General features: G+C 36.0%; 1 protein-coding gene across 4 annotated transcripts in view; it reads right to left on the bottom strand.

The window, feature by feature from the left end:
* Window positions 1-12,248, bottom strand: part of GramD1B (GRAM domain containing 1B) — a 50,610-nt gene that overhangs the window by 18,513 nt on the left and 19,849 nt on the right. For all 4 annotated transcript variants that reach the window (XM_076118917.1, XM_076118919.1, XM_076118918.1 and 1 more), the window contains 6 exons: window positions 10,868-10,952; window positions 10,094-10,216; window positions 9,439-9,589; window positions 8,391-8,548; window positions 7,826-7,978; window positions 2,444-2,557 (listed from right to left, as the gene is read on the bottom strand). In XM_076118917.1, coding sequence (XP_075975032.1) covers window positions 2,444-2,557; window positions 7,826-7,978; window positions 8,391-8,548; window positions 9,439-9,589; window positions 10,094-10,216; window positions 10,868-10,952 — 784 coding nt within the window. The remainder of the gene's footprint in view (window positions 1-2,443; window positions 2,558-7,825; window positions 7,979-8,390; window positions 8,549-9,438; window positions 9,590-10,093; window positions 10,217-10,867; window positions 10,953-12,248) is intronic.

The following is a 12,248-nucleotide window of genomic DNA, read 5'->3' as shown; positions in this document are numbered from 1 at the left end:
AATCTATACTTCTATCCTATTATAAATGCGAAAGTCTGTCTGTATGTCTGTTATGGTTTTACTGCTAAACTGCTGAATCGATTTTTTACATAAATACTACACAAAGGTGCAGACAGGGGTGTATGAAACACTCACGTTTTGCCATTTACAATGTTAGACCTATGAAATATGCGAGCCTATTGCCATACACCCGGTACATTACCAAACTCTGGACTACAATATGAATGGAACGGACAATAGCACTTTGCCCGACCCGAGAATCGAACCCGAGACTTCTTGATCAGCAAGCTCTATACGCTTGAAGGAAAGGAACTGGGAAGGCAGTAATTTCAAAACACAATTATTTATTTACGTAACATACGCGGGCATTGTCACGGGTATTAAATAGTGTTGTATACGTGTTATCAGCTGAAAACAGCTGTGGTGGAGTTGTGCGATAGTTATAGATACGGTTAGATGGGCGCTGATAGTGGCTGATAGTGGCTGATAGTGTGTGATAGTGTGTGTACGATACACTACGATACAGCCGTGACGAATAGCTAACGTGCTGTATTGATTTCGTTACTATGAATTGGCACACTGTACGTCAGCTTAGCCTTTCTATGTTGGAGTCGGCTTCCAGTCTCACCGGATGCAGCTGAATACCAGTCATTTACATGGCGCGACTGTCTATCTTACCTCCACAACCCAGTTACCTGAGTTATAACTTGTACTATTTGTGCTTATATTATTTTTATTCTCCAACATGTCCATGCACTCACCGGTTAGTAAACGTTCTGTGGGTGACTGCATAGTGGTATTGGAACTGGGCATTTTCGTGCTCAAAAAATTAAAATGAGATAATGAAAAATTAAATTAAGATTCAGCAGTCGTTATGTGACGTCAAAGACCTTTGGGCGACTTGAACAACTTTGACATTAGGTTGACCACTAACCATACGATGAGAAGAAAATGGTCCAATCAAGCAGACAGCTTTGTATACAAGGTGCGCCGTTGACGGAGGTATACAACATTCAGAATTTAAAACAACATTCAACAGGCTTATGCAGCTGACGGTGGCTTGTTTGATATAGATTATTTAATTAGGAATTACACTAAATGATTCCTTATAATCTAGATAAAATTCTACATTACAATATGTTTTCTGTGTTCTTTTTCTAAACAATTACCAAAAGTAAACTACTTTACTTTAAAAATGATTGTTTACCTGAAATTCAAAGGGGCTTGACGAAAACCGTAATTTGCACGATTTACGCACTATTTTCTCATAAATCATCGAAAAATAAGCCACTTACTTACATAGAATTTAGAATTTAAAACTTGTATTGCTTTGTTTTTTCACACTTATATAGCACTTTAAGGCGAAATTTATCACTCATTTTTTTTGCTAATATTTTTGCACCTGTTTTTGCTTTCACATGAACTCCAAATAACATGTCACTCGAGAGTAAAGATAAAGTAATGTAATATTTACACGTGTTGTGCACATGTGTACGTACACGTGATAATATATTGTAAGAGACACTTTACATAAGATATTGTTAAATCATTACTTATTTATTTGCTTTTTAATAAGGCGCCCTTAACCATTTGCTCACCGGTAAACAATCTGTGGGTTAAGCAAACCTTGTCATTCCATAGATAGGTGACCGCATAGTGATATTTGAATTAGACGTCTTCGTGCTTCGGTAGACACGCAAAAAGTCGGTCGTTTTTTTGGAAGATACAAATTAGCGGTTAAGACTAGTGAAGAAATTGCAAAAAACTGTTTAATTTATCAAACAATTCCATTTTACAATTTCATACTCAATGAAAACTATAAAAGTAGTGTGCGACCTGATTGAATATCTATCAAATGTCTTTTTATTATTGTGTTATAGTTTGTGCTAATGTAAAACACTCTTAACAATGTAAAGTTTGTGTTAGATAATAATCAACTGTCAGAAATTTTACTACTATTTGCATATTTGTACATCAGTTATTACACAATTAGTGTAATTTTATTATTGGTATTTCCAACTCGTAAGAAAGCTCATAAACATACTAGTTTCTTATAAAACTGCTCTTGTACCTACTTAGAATATATTTTAGACAACTCCCGCATTAAGAATTGCTCTTGTGTCGCAGGGAATTGCTCTTGTGTCGCAGGTTTTACAAACATACAAACAACGGAGACAAAGAACAACCAGACCCCAAACAATTATTTGTAGATCACACAAATAATTGCTCCGTGTGGGAATCGAACCCACGACCTCCCGCCACAGTGGTATTGGCGTGGCGAACAAAACCACTGCGCCACGGAAGCAGTCAAAATCTTTGTCATTACCACAAATAGTTGTTTCGGGTCTGGTAATATTTCGAGTTCGTTGTTTGTATGTTTGTAAATGTTCCAGCTGCCCAAGAGCAATTATAAAAAAGATATAATAATTATCACAGTACATACCTCCGCGACGTCGGGCGGCAGGGGTGGTAGCGGCGGCACGTCGTCGGGCGGCTCGCGGCCGTAGCCCTCCTCGTCCGAGTTGAAGCCCAGCTCCGACCCGTAGCAACTGTGCACCTGGGAGATACACACACAAATTATACAGTGTCAACACACACAGACATACATAGGGAGCCTACGACTCTCCACTCAGTCATAGTGACGTCGAAAGATGAAGAGGAAATTGGGGTGCAAGTTGTAGAAAAGTAAGGAGAATTGATGTGAAGAAGGGCAAACATACATACACACATGTTATACAGTGTATAACACATACATTTATGATGTAGTCATGTCCAAAATGAAAAAAAAAAGCAAATGAAAATTAGATTTTTGTATCATCACAAATGTTATGCTCGAAGGTGTATGGAAGGGTGAGTTGTTTGTCAACGTTGTTTGAAATTCTAAAAATGAAGATTGTCTTCTTCATTTCCTACCAATGTTTTCGGGTTTGAAGAAATTTATTGCCATGAAGTCTTAATTATATAAAACATTTAAACTTAAATTACATACCTAATATTTACTTTAGAAGAATTTTACAAACGAATAAAATTTTAAATGTAAGCATGTCTTAAGTCTTGCATTTGTCCCGACACACAACTAAAAATATTAAAAAAAATATAGATAACTGTAATCACAACTCACAACGGAAACTTTGCAGATTGTGGTCCGAAAATATACTGACATAATATATTATATGACTGAGTAACGCATACAACATATAGGTCAAATTATTACTGTATAATAAATTTACAATGCTATACCTATTATAAAGTAAAAATAAATATAAATCTAAGTTAAAGTTAAACTTTATGTGCTGAAAAATCATTTAAAAAAATACAATTTAATAATGATATAAATAATATTTCTCCTATCTTTTTTAATAACATATAGACAAATATAAGTAATATACTCTCTTTATATATAGAAAAATTAACTCAAAAATTATAAATATTTACCAATAGTTCCTATAAGCGATAACACAACACTTTTTCTATTCAACATTCAAATCTAACTTTCACTATTATAATGTCCCAAAATCATTAAAACTTATAAAATTTACTAAAGTCATCAACTTTTTTCAATGTCATTTGAAAAATATTTATTAATATCTTATTAAAATCCACTTTTATAACTAAATCTGGGCAACAAAACTAATATCTTAATTCAAACACTAAACACCTTTATCACACAATAATCGCTTTTATGACTTGTAAATCATTTTAATATCTGAACACAAAAATAAAAAAAGCAATAAACCTAAAATATAAATTATTCAACAAATATCAAAACAATTCAATGTCACCAAAAAACTACAACAAAATCTATTTAAAATCACCAAAAAAGAACCTAATTCGGTATAAACACTACTTTGAACTTAAAATCACAAATAAACATAATTTACTAATACACACAAAAATGAATTGTCAAAAGTATTGCTAAGCGCAAAACTCAAGAACGGCTGAACAAATTTCACTTTAAGTGTTTTACCGAGAGAAAAAAATAAAAATAAATACAAAGAAAATTCGTTAGCGGGTGTCAGCAAGTTTTAAATGTATTTTTTATACTAATACACGCAATTAGTTTTACAACAGTGTAATGAGCGAGTGACAAGCAAATATTCGCGCCGGGCACGTGGCCAAACTGTTTGGATTCACTCCAATATGCAAGCACACGTCATTAGATAGTAACGTAGTAAATATTTACTATTTACTATTGTATCCAAAAATAAATGTTTGTGCTTGATAAAAATATATTATCTCTTTGTCTAATTTTTTGCTTGCATTTCGTAAAACCTTGATATTTTAAAGTACACTTCACAAAGAAGTTAGAATAACGTTACGGTACTAGTCGTATTAGTCCCAACAATGGGTATAAAACATATTCCTCATTGATATTTCCATGCTCGGTAGCGCAGGAATAACAGGTTTAAAAGTCAGAAATGCTATCCAACAAAATGCTGATTTCATTTTAGGGCTCCTACTGCATACTAGTATATCAACAAAACCCAGGACATGAGGCATACTATATAACAACAAAAACGAAACATCGCACAAAGATTCGGTTGTTATAAGCCATGACTTCATTAATACTACTACGCTTCGTTTGAATGAAATTTAATACTAGGTACTATAATTCGAGAAAGAACGAAACCAAAACGCTATAGAAACTTCGGATTCAAGAAATTTAGGCCGGTACATCGCCTTAATTTGGATAAATCTGGTATTGATGGCCATTTGTATAGGATTGGGCAAAATTTTGTATAATAAAATTCCAAATCACGTAAAAAAAAAATCACATAAAACATTTCAGTTTCAATTTCGACACACGGAGATTTTTGCATAAATCTCTATGAAATATTCATGGAACTGTACATGGTATAACATTTAGATAAATAATTCAACGACACCTGCAACATATGAATATAACCTTCCTACCTTCATTATAAATACATTATATTTACTATAGCAGTACTATTCCATTCATAACTACCCAAATACAAGTATTTTTCATTAATATTATTTTCGTTCATGATTGTAAAAGACAATTCCTGCTTTTGGATTTAATTGAACGAAAAGAGTCCGTAACAGTCATAGACACAAAAAAACAGACTTGAAAAACGAATATTCGTAGCGCGGTTGTAATTAAAATATTAAACTTTTAAAATATTAGAGAACACACACATAATAAAAGTAAATTATAAAAAAAATCTAAAAGAACTTCCAATTGATTATTTTCAATCTATACAAAAACTTATTGAATACAAAATCAATTTCTGGAGAAAGCTAATTTTTAAAGCTTTTTACTATATGTCGCTCGCAATCATGTAAAAAAAGCAATATCGATTGACCTATTATCTAAAGACCTCATTATCCAAAAAACACTCAATTCTAATTCACAGGCTCCTACAACTTATACCCCACAATTTTATCTTCAAAAGAGCCTCTCAATCCCAGAAAACATACAAAAAATAACGCTTAAACATTAGAAAATAAATAATAATCAATATACCTGTATGTTAGTATCCAAGCGGTTACCACGGCATGTGTGAACATACTGAGTGTGCCGCCGTCCCGCGGGAGGCCCGGCTCATAAACTTTATAATTCACTACACACTGACCGAATTTACCACTACTAGGTTATTTAATAAATATGTGTGTTTGTTTGTCTGTAAAGACATTGCTTATAAATGCTGTCTAAATTATAATTAGTTGATTTGTGGCTAAGATCGAAGTAACTAGGCCGAAACGTCAAGGAACTAAAATTTTATTGATAAAATAATGTCTTTCTCCTATAGGAAGAGATATTAAAGAACCTGACTTAGTACGATCGTTACAAACTTCCCTTGCCTCATTCACATCCATATAACTTGTTTTACAAAATCGCCATAAAAACATAGTTTATTTAAAACTTTGTATCTATTTTCTAGACGCACATACACTGCTATGGGCCAGTAGTGGGATAAATTTATTTCTTTGTACTATTACCTCCAATATCAATTACAAATCTATAGTAACAGAAAAAAGCTATAATCTGAATATAAACTATTATTTTTATTAATGTAACACCTATTTTTCTCTGACTAAACCCGTATCGCGTTAAGTATGTTTTTTTCCGGTTTTAATTTATTTTTCACTATACCAATAAACCTAGCCTTTCTTTCAACTATGTCGGGAGTCGGCTTTCAGTCTCACCGGATGCAGCTGAATACTAGTATTTTACATGGAGCGACTGCCTATCTGACCACCACAACCCATGGTTACAACAGGCGTGGTATTATCTATGTATGTATCTCCTATGGTGTATGGCCACAACACCAAGTATATACCCTACTTATTGAAATGTTAGTTTTGCGGTCAAACATATTTCAAATAATTTAAAATTCTAATCCACGACCACGATTTGTGGGTTGTGTTGCCAACATATTTTTATGTCACGTTTTAAAAGCAAACGCCTTGTTTTTAACGTATTATGGTCTTAGATATTATTTTAAAAGGTTTGCAGTATATTCCTTTACAGTTAAAAAAATATTTTATTTCCACTGCATCCAGTTTATCTATACTAATATTATAAAGCTGAAGTGTTTGTTTGAACGCGCTAATCTCAGGAACTACTGGTCCGATTTTAAAATTCTTTGAATGTTAGATAGCCCATTTATCGAGGAAGGCTATAGGCTATATATCATCACGCTACAATCAATAGGAGCAGAGTACCAGAAAAAAAAATACCAAAACGGAGAAAATTATGACCCATTCTCTATTTGTTCTCTTATGTGACGCAAGCGAAGTTGCGCGGGTCAGCTAGTGAATGATAAAGTGCCAATTATAAATAATTTGAAGGGACAAATTAAAGTTTTGTCATAAAGGAAGAATGTTACATCTACCGCAACACGAGATGTAGCAGAAATGCGATGTTTCTTTGATGTTTGTCGAGACTGACAAGTGTCAACTTGTTGTACATTATGATAAACATTTCGAAGCCTACGAACAAATTACGCTAGCTCGGGTCTTGGCACCCCTAGATGGCGCTGTCGTCATGCACACGGTTAGTCCTAAAGTTTATTCTAAATCTCTTGCAATTTTGTATATGGCAATACATTTTAGTACATTTAGCAGCACATGTTGTTTTTCACTTTCAAAGTAAATAGCTACGTATGCGCATACGTTATCATAGTTATAACAAAGTGTGCCGAGAACACATTTGAATTGCCAATACAACGTGCGGACATTTCGTATGTCAAACTGTTTAGATCATTGTTCTAGGAAAAGATTATGTTTGACTTCTAGTGAAATTACGCATTTATGTTGTTCTAAGAACTGTTAAAATATATCTTTTGAGTTCATTTTTTTTATATTAGTTTGTTATAATGTACTCTTTGATAATGTATGGTGTATGAAACCAACAACAGAGAGGGTACAAAGGGCATTAATATGAATATAGACCGACTTTTATATCGCTATTAATAACATAAAGCTTAAAAAAGAGAGTCAGCTTCCGACCACGGCGAGTGCAACCTGCGCCGAAACGTTAGGATTTCAAAGGTAAAATGCGTGTTCGCGTTAATTCTCGTATACTATTATACATGAAGCTTAAAAAAAGTTATGTAACTTTGATATCTAGCTAATTAACAAAATTCTAAATTATTCTTAAAATACTGGTAATGATACATACCTACATACACAACGAAAAATTAGTTAATAAGCTATTCTAAAAATTGTAAAACACTTCACAAATTGCAAGTGATCTGCAACAGTCCTCACGTTGTTACACTTATTGTTACTTTAGTAACTATGGCTTGAAATGATTTTCATTAGAAGGTTTATATTAAGTATAGACAGTGCAACTCACCCACTGCCATATCTCGTGGCTGCTCATGGGCTGGTCCATGAGCGCGTTCTGCCAGATCCTGAACAGCATCAGGTACGCCTTGTCCCGGCCTGAGAACGATGTGAGGAAGTTCTTCTCGCCGTCCGTACATACTAGGATCGCGTTTGGTATTACCTGCAAAATAATGTATGTTGTAAATAAATAATTTAAAATTTGATTTAGTACACTGTAATATATGTAAATAAATTTAGTACGTGGTAATTGCTATAATATTAGGTCGGGGAAAAAGTCTTTTCCGATTATAGTATGTATGAGCTTGTAATAAAATCTCTTTGGCTTCAAGAATCACAAATGAGTACACGGTTCATTAGGTTTCTTTCAGTGAGCTCGTGAGGTACCTAAATATCGAACTTTTTTGTGCAAAGAAAAGAATTTATTACAAGTTCATTCATACTATAACACGAAGAGACTTTTCCCCCGACCCACTTGCTCACTCCTACCAGTTGTCACCTGGAGGGACAGAGCTGGGAATATACTGAAAATAGACTCTTTATACACTTAAGGTGTAAATAGCAACACAACTTACAAGTGCAGTCTTCTCCTTAGTGATGGCAGTAACGTCCTTCCACCGCAGCGTCATGCTGGTCTCCCAGCCGAAGATGGAGGCGTAGAAGCACAGGTAGTTCTGTGACGCGTACAGACGACCGTGGGCCAGGATGTCTTTTTGTAACGCACATGAGTAGTCTGCAAATAAATTAATATTGATTTTTATTTCCCTCCCTTTACACACACACTCTATCGCGCATGAAACAACAATCGCTTGTGAAAGAGCGCGCGTGTAAGGAGAAAGGAAAGAGCACGCGCCGCGCTCACCTCCCCGCGCCCGCGAACAACATCGCTCTCTCAGAGCGCGCGGCGCACACAAGCGTAATACTTTACGATACTAAGAACGTGCGATAGCGTGTGTGTAAAGGTGTCTAATGTATGAAAGGTTATATATTTAAACATGTTTATACGAATTCTCGTTCTGCGAACATGTCTTGAAATTCCATGTATTGTGGGAATACGCAGTTTGGATGCGAATTATACGTGCACGCACCCGTACACGCATACTATTACAAAAATATATTTAACCCATTAATATCGGCTCTCCTCCCGGAATGAGGGAGGGTCTAAAAGTCAGGGAAAACATCCTCATCGTTATCAGAAACTTTGTATATTTGAGAGTTCTATAGAACAGTTCTTGCAGGTATGCAAAGTCCCCAACCCGCACTTAGCCCGCGTGGTGGACTCAAGGCCTTACTTCTCTCTAGTTTGGGAGGAGACCCTTGCCCAGCAGTGGGACAGTAATGCTTTAAGGCGCCCATAGCCAGTTGCGCTCACCGGTCGGTTAACGATCTGTGAGTTAAGCAAACCTTGGCGCGGTCATTCCAAAGATGGGTGACCGCATAGTGGTACTTGAGCTGGTCGTCACCGTGCTTCGGAGGGTACGTAAAAATTCGGTCCCGGTTGTTGTCAATAAAGATAACAGTCGTTAAGCCACGTCAAAGGCCTTCGGGCAGCGTGAACAACTTTAACACTAGGTTGACCACTAACCATACGATAAGAAGAAAAATAAATAAAGATGTGCTCACCAACGATAAGTCTCTCATCATCGGGCAGGTCTTTGAAGAGTCTCTTGAAGTCGTCGGACTTGCTCTTGTAGGTGGGGTACAGGGCGTTGTACCACGACTTCTTCTTAGTGCGAGCCTCGCCCGCCTTCGCGCTCGTGTTGCCTGATGATAACTGAAACGTTACACAATATAATTATGTATTGATTTTTGAGAAAGTAGAAAATAACAAAGACTTAATAACAAGGGGGGAGGCCTTTGCCCAGTAATGGGACACTCAAACAGGCTAAGAAAAAAAAGGAAAGAAAATAAGTGTCTATTTCGGCAAGAGCTTAAAATTGATGATGCTCATAAGGGTAACCATAAATATTTTTTAAGTGTAACAAATTGCCTGTACAAAAAAATATGTATAAAATATGGTAGTACGATTTGACAAGTCAGGGTTTAAGTCAGATGATGATGAAGAATGATTATAGTGCTTTTTCAAGTGAAAGGACCATAAGGGTACAATAATGTGGGTTCATCACTATAACAAATAATCTATACCTACTAACGGCCGCATTAAATATCAATTTTCAAATAGGCCCAAGGCTAGCAAACCCTTGTTAGTTACGACATCACAACTAAATTCTAGTAAGCCTATTACTAAAGACAGCATATAACAACGGTCACATCATACCCTAGGGTTGTCTCCTTTATGTGCGGGCACAGCGCTGACGACGGTGATGGGCAGCTCTCCACTGGAGATAGATGCGGAGTCGCCGCCGCCGTGGATAGCGGCATGGATCGATGACTCGCTTGTCTGCAACATAACATCAACATTTAGGTAAATTGTATTTTTGGATACAAGAACGTAAGGGTCTATTATTTGAGTAGCTTCTGTGGCTGGGTCGGTAGTGTATGCAACTGCCACGCAAGAGGTCTCGAGTTCGAATCGGGTCGGGCCAAAAAAGTAATTTATCTCAGTGAAAATATTGTTTCTATTAGCTTAGGATTTTATCGTAACAAATATAACTGCAAAATGAAATAGTTTTTATAATAAGCACGCGATAATGTATTAATCAGAAATTGTGTAATTGATTTTTTCATCTTAAAGGTCACCTTTAACATAAATGTTATGTTTATTTAATTAAATTTAAGTTAAGTGATTCTAGGTTTACATTGGAACTAAAAGTTATTTCATAATTCATATAGAACTAGAGGTCGCCCGCGACTTCGTGAAGGTAGAGTTAAGTTTTCCCGTTTTTCATTCCTTATTGTTGATTTTTAATATGAAAGTCTTTTCCTCTTTTTACCCTTTCGGGGAGGACCTTCGGGACCTTCATATCATATTTCACCTTTATTTACCAACTCAGTAGTTTTGGCTGTGCTTTGTCCATCAGTCAGTCAGTCATTAACGGACGAGTATATATTAAAATTTGATGTAACATCTATGTATTTTGATGACGGTCACCTTGTCATTGTCTAACGCGTCGATGGCGCTGTCTGTGGTGCGGAGCGAGGCGGAGGGCGACGGAGACGGCGAGCGGGACACGCTCCTGAAACATTACACGAACGTAACATATTAGTTATGTAATCGATGATAGCCGAGTGGTATAAGTTGACACCTCCCACACAAGTGATCGCAGGTTCGAACCCGAGGCAACACACCAATGACTTTTCGAAGTTATGTGTATCTATATTAGAAATAATTATCACATGCTCCAACGGTGAAGGAAAACATCGTGAAGAAATCTTGCATGCCTAAAATTTATTTAATACACTTATTGAGGGTATGCAAAGTCCCCAACTCGTACTTGGCCAGCGTGGTCCCTCCCTCATTACGGAGGAGACCCTTGCCCAGCAGTGGGACATTTTTATATAACATCTTAACATAAGGTCCATTATTACTATATCTATATACTGTCAAAGTAATCTGTATCGCGATTCTGTGCAGTCGGTACTGTCGTGTATCGAGAGGTTCGAGTCGGCTTCCAGTCTCACCGGATGCAGGTGAATACCAGTGATTTACATGGAGCGACTGCCTATCTGACCTCCACAACACCGTTACCTGGGTTATAACACGATATTTAAATGTACAGCAAAAATAGTTTCCGCGACTCCCGCGGAGAGGCGCTGAGCCGATTGTTATACAAAATTTCTCGTGATAGCCGGTTCTCAGAAGTTGGTAGTGAAAGAGAATCGTGGTACAGAACAGCTACATTACTGGTTAAATCATAACACGATTTATAGGTACTTTCCCAATACCAATTTATTTTTCATCGCAACGCGTACGTACCTATTATTGAAATAAACTTATTTGTTCGTGATAAATTAAATACAAACACAGTGATAAGGTCGTCACAATATTTTTTTAACCTATTAATTGGGTGTTATCTTTATTGAATTGTTGTGAGTTGTGATACAAAGGGGTAATAGTGACATAGATCGGTAGAAAGGGAAAACATTATGTAGAGCTTGAATACGAAACTTACAAGAGCATTTGAGAAAAAGGTTATCCGTAGGTATAGGTACCCCAGTTTGTTGTGTGCACAATTTTCGAATCTTTGGTTTGTTTACGCGTAAAGTCTTTTTTAGAATTTCTAGTCTTTAGAAATGCTTGATCAATTATTTACGGGATTTCCTAGTGTTGCCTTACAATAAAAATTTACAGCAACATTACATCTTTGTCCTGGCATTATCAGTCTCCATTAGACAAAGACAAAAAGAGACACGAGACTACATTCTAGAAAAAAACTGACTGATTTGTAAGAACTTTACGGCTATAAGACCTAGACACAAACACTATTTATCTCCCCAAAAACACCACAAAAAAAATACAGGTATATTCCCAG

Source organism: Anticarsia gemmatalis, chromosome 10, assembly GCF_050436995.1.
Source record: "Anticarsia gemmatalis isolate Benzon Research Colony breed Stoneville strain chromosome 10, ilAntGemm2 primary, whole genome shotgun sequence".
Taxonomy (NCBI): Eukaryota; Metazoa; Arthropoda; class Insecta; order Lepidoptera; family Erebidae; genus Anticarsia; species Anticarsia gemmatalis.
Note: the sequence above shows the minus strand (reverse complement) of the source record. Positions and strands in the feature narration are given on the sequence as shown.